At 42.3% G+C, this 15,031-nt stretch overlaps 1 protein-coding gene across 1 annotated transcript in view; it reads left to right on the forward strand.

Annotated features, from left to right (window-relative positions):
- The window catches only part of GEMIN2 (gem nuclear organelle associated protein 2), a 55,669-nt gene that overhangs the window by 1,146 nt on the left and 39,492 nt on the right, over window positions 1–15,031 (forward strand). The window contains exon 2 of the mRNA XM_033950992.1: window positions 2,415–2,502. Coding sequence (XP_033806883.1) covers window positions 2,415–2,502 — 88 coding nt within the window. The remainder of the gene's footprint in view (window positions 1–2,414; window positions 2,503–15,031) is intronic.

Consider the following 15,031-nt stretch of genomic DNA (forward strand, 5'->3'; position numbering starts at 1 on the left):
TTACATTAGCAGCTGGTGATAAAAAAAACCCTAATGCGACTTGATAAAAGGGGGCCTATGTTTTATGCTAGCGCTGTTGAATGTGAGGAAATAAAGGTTTGTTAACCTTCATATTTTTAGACTAAATGATAATGATCCCTGTTGTTTGTAATGTTCAGATCCCTTATGGGAAGCTTTATGTATTTAACTGACCAAATTGTCACTGGGTATTTAAAAACTAAGGGGTCTTTTTACTACGGTAAGCTGCGTAAACACTAATGCATGCTCACTACGGGTTAAAAGGGCCCAACCATGGGACACACTTAGGCATCCGCACCACTAAAAAATATATATTTTTTTTTTGTTGGGGGGGTGTTTGAGGGTGGAGAGTAGGTGTGCCCTGCACTAATCGATTAGCATAGCTACATCGCTGTGTACTAACCAATTGACATATAGTTAGTGCGGGTGCCCTTACCACCTAGTAAATAGATGGCAGTAAGGACTATTCTTGTACAACCCCACTCTATTCCTAGACAAGTGGGTTGTGAACCTATCCTGGCCGGACAGGCTTATAGGGAGACATAAATATTCAGAATCTTCAGCTCCTTCCATCTTATCTCAGCACCGCCTCCTAGAGAGTCAATTTTAACCTATAAACCAGAGGTAGTATGTCTTTTCTGCTCGTGTTTATTTTTCTTTAATATCTGTATTATTTTTTTTTTCATTCTTTTTTGTGGCATTTGCCACAGTGCTTCAGTGTTTCCTGCATGGGACATCTTGGGTTGCGGGAGATTGCAGATGTTTGGGAAGTCTGCTTCCAGGGGAGTTGACTGCCTTACAGTATGCCCCCTGGATAGCCTGCTCCTTAAACTGATTCTCTGGAAGGTGGTGCTGAGATGAGAGGGGAGGAACTGAATAAATATTTGTCTCCCTATAAGCCTGTCTGTTGAGGATAGGTTCACAACCCACATGTCCAGGAATAGAGTGTTGATTTACAAGAACAACCATATGATATGATATGATGAGGCTCTCTTTTTAAGAGGCAAAGATGAAGAAAGAAGATTAGTAGAGGTAAAAATCCTTCAGCCACTGAGTGACACGAGCAGGAGCGCGATTTGGCGCTGCTGCTCAGTACTGAGAGGCATCCTTACTGGCTCCCGTGAATTCTCGTGAGAATTTGCGGAGCCAGTAAGGATGCCTTTCAGTACCGAGCAGCAGTGCCAAATCGCGCTCGTGTCACTCAGCGGCCAAAAGAACTCGCGGCAGACAGTTAGCAGTAGGGCAGGAACTTGGAAAGTTTGCTCCTGCCCGCTGCATCTCCACCGCGGATCGCCAAGAGGCTGGGGCAGGGAGGGAGGCGGGCGGGGGCAGAGCCTGGGAGGGAGGGTGCAGAGTCTGACAGGGAAAGGAAGGAAGGATGCTGGGTGCAGAGCCTGACAGGGGAGGGGGGAAGGGAGCTGGTGCAATGCCTGGCAGGGGAGGGGGGAAGGAAGGGGGCTGGTGCAATGCCTGATAGGGGAGAGAGGGAAAGGTGCAGGGTGTAAAGCCTGACAGGGGAGCGGAGGATGGAAGGATACTGGGCGCAGAACCTGACAGGGGAGGGGAGGATGGAAGGGTGCTGGGCGCAGATCCTGACAGGGGAGGAAGGAAGGGGGCTGGGTGCAGAGCCTGACAGGGCAGGACACTTGAATATTAAGCCGCTCGACATATTCAAGTCAACCATTTTTCCTTCTTTTTGGGGGGAAAAGGGGATCTCAACTTATATTCAGATCGACTTATATTCGAGTATATATGGTATTCTGTTTGACTTATGATGCCAACTGGTAAGTTATCATTTTTTATGCATTCATTATGCGTTCTTAGCTACAACTGTTTTCATAGAGACGATGCGGTCACAGTCATTTTATAAGTATTTTCTTTCCTGCAATTTAGATTGATTGTTTGTCTAAATGTTTTAATTATTTTTGTCTGTGTCTTTTTACATATTGTGATTGGGCCTGTCTTGTTCATTTTGTATTATGCTTTGAGCAAAATTTGAAATAGTGAATAAATATGGTCATTTTAAGTCAAATTGAAATAGCAAAAGATGGAATGTTGAGATTTTTAGGAGTTAATAATTATCAAAATCATGTTGCACTAGCATTAGATATATAGAACTATTCTCTAGCATCAGCTATATAGAACTATCAACAGCAGATCAAATCACACTTCAGTTTAAATAGGTGACTGAGGCTCATTTTCCAAGCACTTATAGACATACAAAGTACCACAAGTTTTTATGGTACTTTGTGTAGCTAAGTGCTATGAAAATGAATCTCTGTCAGTTTCACTTCCTGCAATAAAAATCAATGTGAAAAATGCAGTTTTAGGTTCACCCACAACATAGAAGAAACTCAAGAAAGCATTAGAAGCCTTAAGTATTCCTTTATTTGTAGGATTGAAGCAGCAAGATGCCCTGATGTTGTTGTGGCGCAAATCGATCCAAAGAAACTGAAAAAAAGGAAGCAGACTGTGAATGTGTCGGTAAGGGTTTGGATATATTTGTAGTTGTGCTTTTCTGTAGCACGTTTTATATTTAGCCAGTTAGGCTGATCACCACAGTCCTAGCTACTTAAAGCTTCTGAATTACATTATTTTTGGCATTCTAACTGTTGAAAGTCAGACCTTGTTAAAACTAACTTTTCTGTCTTATTTAGCAAGCTGTTCCAGATGTGTGCTAAATCTACCAGAAAGCTAAACCTTTGGCATACCGATACACACACGCAGGAGATCGTTATATCTTTTCTGAAGTATATTTTATTGAGCAAATATAATAAAGGTACTCAAATTTAGCACTTCTTTCTCAGAGGTTTGTTCCACTGGGCTCAGACCTCTAGTTGCTTTAGTAGATGAGTATGAGAAATAAGAAAGCAGAATAGTCCAGCAGAATAGAAGGTTCCAGAGCTGGGTTGCTGACATGCCCTGCATGTGTTTGGATAACTCCAAAGAGGTGAAAAGATAGAAAATAAGAGGAGCCATGTGTGCTGCAGATGGATACAGGAAGGGCAGTGCCTTGCTCTCCAGGCAAAGAGTTCCCACAAGGCCAAGGAAAGGGCAGAGTCGGAGACCAATAGGAACAGAACTTAGCACCAGGTAGTCTAGTAAGTAAAGGAGAGTCAGAAGTGAGACAAAGGATTCAAGCTTAAGTGAGGGAAGGAGGGGGTCTTAAACCATTAGTAGAGAAGCTTATACAGGTAAGCAGGAGTGACTGGACTATGTGTAAGACTACATTGCCCATAATGCCTAGCTCACAATATTCTGGCAAGAAGTAGCTACAGCAATAAAGTTCTGAGAAATTATTGAATTACATAAGGCATATCTTGGAGCCTTGCATACAATCAGGGTAAGACTTCCGGGAGCGTAACACTAACATTTTGTGATAACACATTATGGGCTCCTTTTACAAAGCCACGATTGAGATTCTCCCACTAGCAAATGGACCGAAGCCCATTCAGTCCTATGGGCTTCGATGCATTTGCAGCAGGAGAATTGCTACTGCGGCTTTGAAAATGAGGCCCTATATATTGCAAAGGTATATCCAGAAGAAATAAACTATAACCACAAACTGTTAATTGCTTCTGATCCAGGAGACACATAAACCTTAAATTATCAGACTTGAGTCACTCTAAATATAGGGATTAGAAGCATTTTCTGCAGAAAAATATTCATATTTTTTGTATATGTAATTTAGTTGTACATTCTAATTTTTGGTTTATTAATTTACATTTTTTAACAGTTCGATTAGAGCTTTTCAGCAGAAATTGTAACCAATGTAAAGGGTCACTCTCATTATAAATGCATGTACATCCAACTAATTGAACAGCAGAGTTTCTCAATTTTCCCTTCCTTCCTCCTAATTCCATTTTACTTGAGAACTAATAAAAGTTAACAACGAAGCAGTTGCACGTTGGGTGGGAGGAATTATAACTAGATCTACATATACTTTAAATTCCATCCCTCTCACTACTTTGACTCATTACAAACTACATACAGTATTTAGTAACAGGCTTCTTGCTCATTGCAATATTTGCTCCCAAAGGTCCTCCAATGGTATGGAGAGCCCATAAAGCATCCTGTTTTTCATAAGTGAAAAGCTCATATATTTCATTCTTCCACTGAGTAGCAGAGGGGAGATTCACTCATTCTCCAATTAGTTAATACTTATTTCTTGCCTAAAAAGCTTTCTATAGAAATAATGCTCTCCCTTCCTTAAACCTGAAATCGATCACAGATCACTGAAGAATTGCAAACCAAAAACAACAAATCTGCTTACATTGTCAAAACACATGCCCCTCTGTTGGAAACAGGATACTGGACTAGACTAACCCTTGGTTTGATCCAGTATGGGAAAGCTTATGTTCAAACCCACTTGTTTTTGTAAACACTTGGGATCTTCACCATTATTTGAAAGGTGATCATGATATTCTTGCCTTGGAAAAATACAGAGCCTCATTAAAATGTACTGTATGTTGTTGTTCCTACAGCAACCTTTAATTAGCTTCTGAAAAGCCATGTCCAATAAACCTACAGTTTTCCCATTTAGCCACCAAACCTTCACAAGCCATGGAGGCATGGCACCTTTTTTAATACCTTTTGAAATATAAAATTCTGATGTATCTATCAAAAAAATCTAAATATGCTACATAAAAAAACAACAACTCAGAATCTGTGTGTATCTATCTCAGGAAAAGATGATCAGTTCCTAATTTTTGGTTGGTCCCACCCCTTTACCTTCAACATATACAAAATCTGCATTACATTATATATGCAAATCCTGGTTTATCAAGGGATGAAAGATGGAAAACTAAAATATCCAGATTGACCTTTTTCTCTGACCTAATGTGTGCAAAATATAAATATTCTTGGGAGCTAGACTGCTCTGTGACATTTGAGAACTGAATTTGAGCAGCTAGTCCTTAATGGGACCTGAAGTAAATAACACAAGCTGCACCATTTTAGAAAGGTCGTGGAAGTCAGAATTGAGATAATCTTGAGAAGGATGTCTTGAGTTTCACCAGCATTTCAGGACTGAATCTGCAGATGTAGTATCTGTTCTAAAATACAGGAGAAATAAACATGTATTTTTCTGATGATGTCACAGAGACCAAGATCCCTTGCCAATCTGACATCTTGAGATAAGTCACTAGGACCCTTATGTTCAAAGCTCTGACTCCACAGAATAAAATACCATGGTTTTAGTGATTTTTCTTCATTGGGTAATGCTCAGCACAATAGCATAAAAATTATATGCATGCTATTAGTGTGGAGCATCCCCAATAAAAGGAGGAGGAACTGTGCCTGGTGCTTGCTCAGTAGAGGAATCACTAGGCACAGCTCCTTCTCCCCTCCAGCTACCATTCTCCTTCCCTTTGCCCATCAACAAGACAGCAGAGGGGAGAGCAGTGGCTGCTGGCTTAGCTGATTCGCAGCTTCTCCTGCTGGCTTGTGCAGTTGTTGTGCGTGTGTTGTGTAAGCCCACAACACACACACAACTGCGCCCATTAAAAAAAAAGCCATTCACAGCTGAACCAGCAACCCCTGCTCTCCTTGCCAGCCCTATAAATGTTTTTTTTAATGGACACTGCAGTTATGCGTGTGTTGTGTGCCTCATACAACAGAGTCGCCAAAGCTACGAGCTGCTAGAAAATTACAACCCTAAAAAGGAGGGGGGGGTCGTTCCCTTTTGTGCATAACAAGGAGAGCTCATTTAAATACTAATGAGCTCCTTGTGATGCATTTTGCATAGGGTTCTCGGTGATGGCTATGAGGATCAGTAGCAGCCACAGACAACCCTTTTGAACATCGACAAGAGAGATTTCCACGGCAGTAAGACTGCCACAGAAGGCTTTTGAGCATTGGGGCCTAAGGGATTAAGGGGGGGACAACCTGCCCTAATCCCTCTAGTGCAAATCTGCTCAGTCAGAACAGTACTGTATGACAAAACCTAAACCTGCTTGGTAGCTATATAAATCCTGTCATCAGTATGTTAGAAGATTTGGGTTTTTTTATTTCTGTTCTGAAATGGGTCATAAATGTGTATCTCCTAGATATGCCTTTAGTCCTGCTCAAAACATACCCATATCATGCCCCTTCTATTTGCATACACTTAGGAATAATCTGGCTTAGTAAAATTGGAATTTAAGACATTTATGCAAGATAAATGTATACGTACTGGTTTATATACATCTCAAATGTGAATAGCCTAAAATGAACACATTATGTGGTTCCCTTTTAGTAAATTTAGTCCTGAAAGTATTGATCACTATGTGAAGGAGGTACATGTACATCTCTTTAATCAGACATCAAAATCTATGGCAGTCTAAAAGTATGTAAAGAATTGCAACATGGATTTAGTCGAGTGAAAATTTGCCTCACCAATCTACTGCATTTCTTTGAAGGGGCGAATGAACATGTGGATAAATGTGAACCAGTTGATATTGTGTATTTGGATTTGACAAAGTACCTCATGAAAGACTTATGAGGACATTAGAAAGTCACGGGATAGGAGGTCATGTCCTATTATGGATTAAGAACTGGTTGAAAGACAGAAAACAGAGAATGGGTTTAAATGGTTAATATTTTCAATGGAGAAGGGTAAATAGTGGGGTTCTTCAGGGGACTGTGCTGGGACTGCTGCTTTTTAGATATTTATCAATGATCTAGAAATGGGAATAACTAGTGAGATAATTAATTTGCTGATGATACAAAGTTGTTAAATCATAAGAGGATTGTGAAAAATTGCAAGAAGACCTTGTAAGATTGGAAGACTGGGCATCAAAATGGCAGATGATGTTTAATGTGAGCAACTACAAAGTGATGCATGTGGGAAAGAGGACCCCGAACTGTATAGCTAAATGATGCTGGGTTCTATGTTAGGAGTTGCAGCCCAGGAAAAGGATGTAGGTGTCATTGTTGAGGATACGTTGAATCCTTTAGCTCAATGTGCGGCAGCTAAGAAAGCAAATAGAATGTTAGGGATTATCAGGAAACAAATGGAAAGCAAAGATGAAAATGTTATAATGTCCTTGTATCGCTCTATGGTATGGCTGCAACTTGAATACTGTGTGCAGTTCTGGTTGCCATATTTCAAAAAAGATGTAGTGGAATTTTAAAAAGGTACAGAGAAGAGTAATGAAAATGATAAAAGGTTTGCGATGACTTTCCTGTGAGGAGAGGCTAAAGCAGCTAGGGCTCTTCAACTCAGAGAAAAGATGGCTCAGGAGTGATATGATAGAGATCTATTAAATACTGATTGAAGTGGAAAGGGTAGATGTTCACTCTTTCCAAAAATACTAGGACTAGAGGGCATGCAATGAAGCTACTAAGTAGTAGATTTAAAACAAACCGGAGAAAATTTCTTCATACAACGTGTAATTAAACTCTGGAATTCATTGCCGGAGAATTTGGTGAAATCAGCTTAGCAGGGTTTAAAAAGGCTGGATCATTTGCTAAAAGAGAAGTCCATAGGCCATTATTGAGATGGCTTGGGGAAAATCCACTGCTTATTCTTAGGATAAACAGCATAAAATCTGTTTTACTACTTTGGATCTAGCTAGGTACTTGGGACCTGGGTTGGCCACTATTGGAATCAGGATACTGGGCTGGATGGACCTACGGTCTGTCCCAGTTTGGCAGTTCTTATGTTTATAGATTCGTAAGTGGCTTGAACTTGTTCATGTTTTCTACGTTTAGACCCTTTCTATGTAACAAGCACTTAACATACTCTTATTGAGAAAATAAATATTTGTTGTGTGTGTATGTGAGAAAAATGCTTGCTTAGACCTCTTAATGGATTGTTTGCTTATTTAGCAAATTAAGTCTATACAGATTTAATGCATTCTCCACTTTTGTAGATTAGCTATTTGTCTGCTTTCCATTAAATCAAGATGTCTGTCTTCTATTCCAGTCTTTGAAGAGCACTTACAATTTCTAATTTTCCTCAATGCTGAGTATGAGGGACTTTGTTGAGCCTTTTGTTAAAGAAATATTAAAAAGTCAGCTCTCTGAGAAATGTATTTTTATTGGCAAAAAGTAATTTCATACATTCACTTGCTAGGGTGCCATAAGAGTAAAAAACCTTGGTATTTCTAGTCAGTGATGGGGGTTTGAGGTTTAGTTACTGTAGTAGGGGTATAAAATGGGGTTAAATGTTAAATTGCCATTGCAATGTCTGAGTTGTGCCTCCTGTTTCTATGGATTTCTGCTTCACTTGTAATTTTGTACTGTTATGCACATTGTATCTTTAGTAAAAAGATTTAAACTAGTAATTTCATACAATTCAAATGGCACATATCCAAGAAACAAGTACTACTTGCATTGACAAAAACTTCTTATCTTTTCTTTAAATTTAAACCTATTCTCACCCCTCAAAATTCTAACCCCTATATCCCCAATAGCAACATAATCATCCCAATTACCACAAATTGAAAAAGAACATCTTGAGCAGTTAGTTTCAATGGTGTAAAAGATTAGTATATTAGTTGTAACGTATTAAAAAACATAGAGCGTACTCTTTCAGTGTAATATATGGCAGTGTTTCTCAACTCAGTCCTGCCTTAATACTCCCTTGCCAATCAGATTTTCAGGATATCCACAATGAATATCCGTAAACTTGATTAGCATACACTGCTTCCGTTAGATGCACATTTCTTTCATGCATATTCATTGTAGATATCCTATTCAAACTCAAATATACTCCACTAATGTAATTTAGAGAGCCCACTCTCAATGGAAGAAAAAGCCTCAGGTTTTCTTTAGGTAGGGCATAAAAGCTCAAACCTCCTCCACCAACATCATCGGCTAAAAAACTTCCGAAGAGAATGTGCCAATTACCACATTCTACTTTAGCTGCAGGACTGAGCTCACTATTGCTTCTAATTGTGAGGAAATTAGTGTTATTTCAATGATAGCCTGCCAACGTTTCATGGTCTAAGACCGTTTCTTCAGGGCTTAAAGTATTCCACTGTTCTCCACCACCACTCTGTGAAAATAAATTATAAATACTGTCTGTATCGACTTTACTCACTCCAATATATATCTTGCAGGGTCTTTAAAATGAGTACATTACATTACATTAGAGATTTCTATTCCGCCATTACCTTGCAGTTCAAAGCGGATTACATAGGATTTAGGGCGGATTACAAAAGATTTAAGGTTGGTCTGTTAAAAGAAGGGAACTGTGGTCTGTTACAAGAAGAGATCAGTGGTCATGACTAGTGAAGAGGGCGGGTATTCTCGGGTAGTTAAGAAGAAGATAAGAGGAATGAGATAATCGTGATGTTAAGACTTAATCAGGGATTTCTTGAAGAGTATGGTCTTTATTTCTTTTCTGAATAACCTGTAGTCCGTGGTTGTTATCAGCAGATTGGAGATTTGGTTATCCAGTTTGGGTGGCTAGGAGGCCGTCGTAAAGATTTTTTCGTTTAACTTCCATTGCAGCATAAGGCAATGTATTTGTTCTTGTGAAAGTCCTCTTTAATTGCACACAGGAAACCCTAACTCCCTCTGTAATATTATCCATCATATCAAGAAGGCAGTTCTGTGGTGTGATCTCCCTACATAGTCCATATTTATTGCACAAATGCTTCCACAGCTCTGTCCAGAACTAAAGCATACGAGTGCACTCCCACACACAATGTTTATAGGACATGTCCTATGTTCCACGCTTAAAGACAGGTCCCATCTGAAGGGAGACCTATCTTCTTGGCTCTGGAAGGATGAATATAGAAACATAATAAGAACTTACTATATATTCTAGTGCAAAAGACATATGAGTCTTGAACCAGTGGGTTATTCACCTCTAGTCACGAGTTGTGTAGGAGGACTCATCTACGTTTTTTTTTCTCTTGGCTTCACCTTGTGCCTCACTGGGCTGTGTTGTTGTTCCTCAGATTTGGAAGGTGTCTTTCTGATCTCTGTTGTTGATTTATTATTTAGGGGTTTTTATCTGAATTTTGAGGCTTCATGGTAACTCCAGAGAACCCCCATTGTTACTGGAGCAACTCTGCCTGGGAGAAGGCACAGGCTTGTAGCAGAAGTCTGTAACTGGGAGGGCAACCCTTTTACAGGGAGCCTACCTAGCCAGCATGCTTTAACATTCTCAGAGGCTCTGGGATTGTTCCCCTTGTAGCAAAGCTCATTCCTGGGTGGGTTCTAGAGTTGGAGTGCAGGCAATGTGGTCCCATGTCGGTCCTAAGGGCTCTATCAGGTGCTGGCTGCATTTTCCCTCCCCTTTTCAACGCATGTGGAGCAGTGGGGGGGGGGGGGTTGAGGTCTCGGTCCAATTTCTGGTCTGATTGGCAGCCTGAAGAAACAAACATTTAGATTTGTTTTTCCATGCTTGTCTAAGACAGAAGTCTTCATTTTCCAACTGCTGTTAAAGCTGAAGCAGATCCAAGATGGCCACGACTATCTGACTGGGGCGAGACGCATCAAGAATACTTGCCACTGACTTGTTCCTGAGAATGCCAAAGCGTAGGGGGAAGAGCACTGCTGCAGCCTCTCGGCGCTCGGGAACCCCTCCTCCAGTAACCATTGAGGATTTCTTGAGGCGCTGGCAGCAGGAGTCGACAATATCGGGGAATCACCCGCAGGAGACACCGGCGTTGAGTGAAGCCGCGGCATGTCTCCTTGGGCTGGAAGTGACGCTGAGCCCCGAAGTTAGGGCCCCACCTCCATAGCCGCAGGGAACCAGCTCACCGAGGGAGGACACTCTTGTCCGAAGAGGCAGGCTGTATTGGGCCAGGCTTCTGAAGAGTTTGATCCTGCAGCTGAAACATCGTTGGAGCAAGAAGAGGAACAAGATAGAATGGAGAGAAGCCCAGGGACAGTGGATTCTGAACAAATGCTTACAGGTACTTTTTCTGTTAGAAAACCCACCAATGTAACCCTGGATTCCCTTTGGGACCTGGTGGCTAGTCTGGGACAAACATTGTCCCCACAAATTAAGGATTTGGAAAATAAATTTTTTGAACATAAAGAAGAACTTAAAAATTTCAAACAAGAAACTTTGTCTGTAAAAACAAAGGTAGAAAACTTGGAAAAAGAGTTCCTAGATGTAAAACAACTACAGGAGGTTTCGATTAAAGATAATACTAATTTAAGAAGGAAGATGGAAAATCTAGAAAATAACTCTCGTTCTAATAATCTCAGGATATTAAATTTCCCCAAAGTTCCATTGATGTCCACTAAAGAGATGTTAAAAAAAAATATTTCCTTGAAATTTTGAATGTTTCAAAGGATATATTCCCTCCTTTTGCACAGATATATTTTGGAAACATCTCTTAAAGATTTAGTTAAACCAATTACTTTATTAATTACGGTGGCATTGGCACTGGATAAAAATTGGATCCTGAAATTGTACTTTAAATATAGGCATAAGGAATTCCTTGGACAAAAAGTTCAGATGTTCCCAGACATGACAAAGGAAACCCAGAAACGTCGATTACAATTTTTGCTTCTTAAATCAGGGGTAACAGCGATGGGTGGTATATTTTGCTACGGTATCTATGTAAATGCATTGTTAAATATAGATCTTACACATATGTATTCAGATTTCCTTATTTTAAATTCACTCATTAGATTCTTGGATCCAAAAATTTCATACTATAACTATTGATTAAGTAAAAAAAAAATCTTTTGTAGTTTGTTTTATTCAATGTATCTTTTTCAGTAATCTTGATAATATTGTTTAAACTTAAATAAATAAATAAAAAAAGCTGAAGTAGGCACAGTACCAAAAGAACTGCAACAGAACTATTCAGTCTTTTGCAGTCTATGGGAGACCTCAGGGGGACTCAAATTTCAATTTTAAAGGTTTATGGGGCTAGTATTTAGGTCTCTACTCCCAAATACAAGCAGATGGAACAGGTACCTTTACTTCAAATCAAAATAACCCTTCCACCTTCATTTATATCATTGTTTTAAAGTTGTTCTTTTATCTACCATGAACTACTATTTCTATTTCTCAAGGAGAAAAAAAGCCCCAGATCCCTGTCCAAAGCCAGAGCAAATCTTGTTTATGGACTAGAAAGGGTAACAACCTCATAGGCTTAAAAAAAACCAACTTCCTTATTCGTTGTTCAGACCAAAGTCTCATTTCGGAAATAGTTAGCCGTAAAGTTCTTTTGTAACCAGGGCTGTGGAGTCGGAGTCGAGGAATCGGAGTCGGAGGAAATTTCAGGTACCTGGAGTCGGAGTCGGAGTCAGAAGTGCAAAAAACTGAGGAGTCGGAGTCGGAACATTTATCTACCGACTCCATTTTTGAACTTGGCATACCAATCACGAGCAATTCTTTCAGCTATAGCACCCACTATATACACAGCACAAATGTTGCGAGCAGCTTCTGCGGCCTTAGAACATTAATTAAAAGCAAAAATAAGGTGGTGTCGAAATTGCTCATTTCTCTCAACTTGACATTCCATTTTAACGATCTGAAAATTAACCAGTGCTGTGGAGTCGGAGTCAGAGGAAATTTTCGGGTACCTGGAGTCGGAGTCTGAAGTACAAAAAACTGAGGAGTCGGAGTCGGAACATTTATCTACCGACTCCACAGCCCTGTTTGTAACACAGTATAATATAATTAAACTAATTTGTTCTTCAAAGTAAAATATAACTGGAACAAAGACAATAATCTCTTATCGTTATTACCAACGGCTCTCCGGCTCTGTTGCCTGTCCCCATGAACTGTATATAGCATCCTCCTCCAATGTCCTCCTCCGACATTGGCCAGCCAGTGTTTTGCTGTAAGCTGCGTCAGGGTAGTGAACCTGTTTTTTGCTCGTCAGCACTTAACTTTGTGCTCAGTAGTGCGATAAAATATCTAGTATTTAGGTCCCCTACTTAAAAACAAAAAACATCTTTGCAATTTTTTGTGCTTTTAATATAGCTTTTATCCCAGGACAAGCAGGCAGGTATTCTCACTAGTGGGTGATGTCATCCGACAGAGCCCTGATATGGACATCTTGCAAGCATGTCTTGCTTGAAGAAACTCAGAAGTTTCGAGATGCCCGCACCGCGCATGCGCCAGTGCCTTCCCGCCCGATGCTCCGGGCGTGTCTCCTCAGTTCTTTTTCTTCCGCGGAGCTGAGAAGTCTATCTTCAATTTGTGCCCATTGAATCTCTTTTTTTGCCTTCTTTTTTGCCGCAGGTTGAGTTCTTTTGGCACTCCTGTGCATTTATTTCTTTCTTTGATTTCTTTTAAAAAAAAAAAAAAAAATTTTCCTACCGGGTCGGCCGCGTGGCTGGGGCCCCGCGCCTTCGACCTTGCGGCGGAGCTTTTCCGGCCTATGTCCCGGCCGATCACCGGTTTTAAAAAGGGTAGCAAGTGCCAGCGCGCGATTTGGCTCACGGACCCTCATCGACGCTGCTTACAGTGTCTGGGACCGGATCACTTCCCGAAATCGTGCCGGCCTTGCTCCACTCTGACGGCGAGAGCGTTTAAGCGTTGCTGTCTGCTGTGGGAGTCCATGTTCAAGATGGAAGCTTCATCGGATCCTGCAGCTTCGACATCGACAGGTGCTTCGACTCCTTCTGCGAAGCCCTCTGCCTCCCCGGCTGCTTCGGGCCTCCTGAAACCGGCGTCATTCACACCGGTTTCGGCGCCGGTGCCTTCATCCGTCTCCTCGGAGCAGGTATCGACCCCGACAGTTCCGCCGGTGGTGCTCAAGGTGCCGAAGACTGGCAAGCAGAAGCACATAGCACCCAAAGAGCGCAGAGACCGTGCGGAAGGGCCCCCTTTTGGTGCGGATCCCTCCATATCAGCTTTGTTGCGGTCCATCCTGGAGGCTCAGTTCGTGGAGCTCATGCAGACCATGGGGCCTCGGCTGATTGCCACCATCCAGGGTGACCTTCCAGCTTCGGCTTCGAGGGGCGGTCCGCCCCCTCCTCCTCCTCCTCGCCGCACGACCTCGTTGCTCGGCGAGGAGGAGCGGCGAGCGGTGTCCGGGTCCTCGAGGAGGTCCTCCGTTAGCGCTGTACCTCCTTTGGAACCGATTCCCTCGAGGAGGGCCTCCCTTAGTGATATGCCTCCCTTAGAGCCCATCCCCTTGAGGAAAGCCTCGTTTAGTGACCTACCTCCCTTGGAACCGATTACTCCGCCCCATGACTCAGTGTGGCGTCCACCTTCGGGGCCTCCCAGTCCTGGGCATAGCAGGAAGCAGGACGAGTTCTTCCGAACCCCCTATCAAACCTGGGCGTCATCGGGGGAGCCTCCGACTCTGCCGCCTCTGCAATCGACGGCATCGAGTCCAATCTGCTCCTTGGAGGCGTATGACCCAGTTTCTCACAGACGGGCTCGATCCCCTTCCAGGCATCGGGAGGGGCATCGATCCAGACATTCTTCGAAGCATTCCTCTCGACACTCGACCGTCTCGCCTCAGAAGAAATTGCCTCGGTTGGGGTATGCTGCTTCGACTGGGTCTCCTCCTCCGGACCCGGAGTTCGAGGACCCCGAGGTTTTCTACTCGTCCTGTTGCTCGCAGGCCTCTCTGGAGCCTGAAGCTTCTTCTTCTTCTAGTCCGTCTCGAAGACCGGCGACGGCAGACCAACTGTCCTTTTCATCGTTCCTCAGGCAGATGGCGGATGACATGGACATTACTCTCGATGCTGGGTCTCGATATTCCAAAGAGTACCTCGATACCATGCACTTGCCTCGTCCTCCGGCAGAGTCCTTGCGGCTTCCCCTGCACAAGCTCCTCGATCAGACCTTCATGCGATGCTTTGAGTCTCCTTACTCTATCCCTGCGGTCCCTGGCAAATTGGATGCGCGGTACCGCACGGTGCATCATAAAGGCTTCGAGGGTCCTCAGCTTTCTCACCAGTCCCTCCTGGTCGAATCCTCGCTCAAGCGGTCTCATCCTGGCCAGGTCTATGCTTCAGTGCCTCCAGGCCACGAGGGCAGAACCATGGATAAGTTTGGTCGACGCATCTATCAGAATTCGATGATGGCATCTCGAGTCCTGAATTACAATTTCCACTTTGCAGCCTACTTGGAATTTTTTCTATCTGTGTTTCG

Source organism: Geotrypetes seraphini, chromosome 7 (genome assembly GCF_902459505.1).
Source record: "Geotrypetes seraphini chromosome 7, aGeoSer1.1, whole genome shotgun sequence".
In the NCBI taxonomy this organism is placed as follows: domain Eukaryota; kingdom Metazoa; phylum Chordata; class Amphibia; order Gymnophiona; family Dermophiidae; genus Geotrypetes; species Geotrypetes seraphini.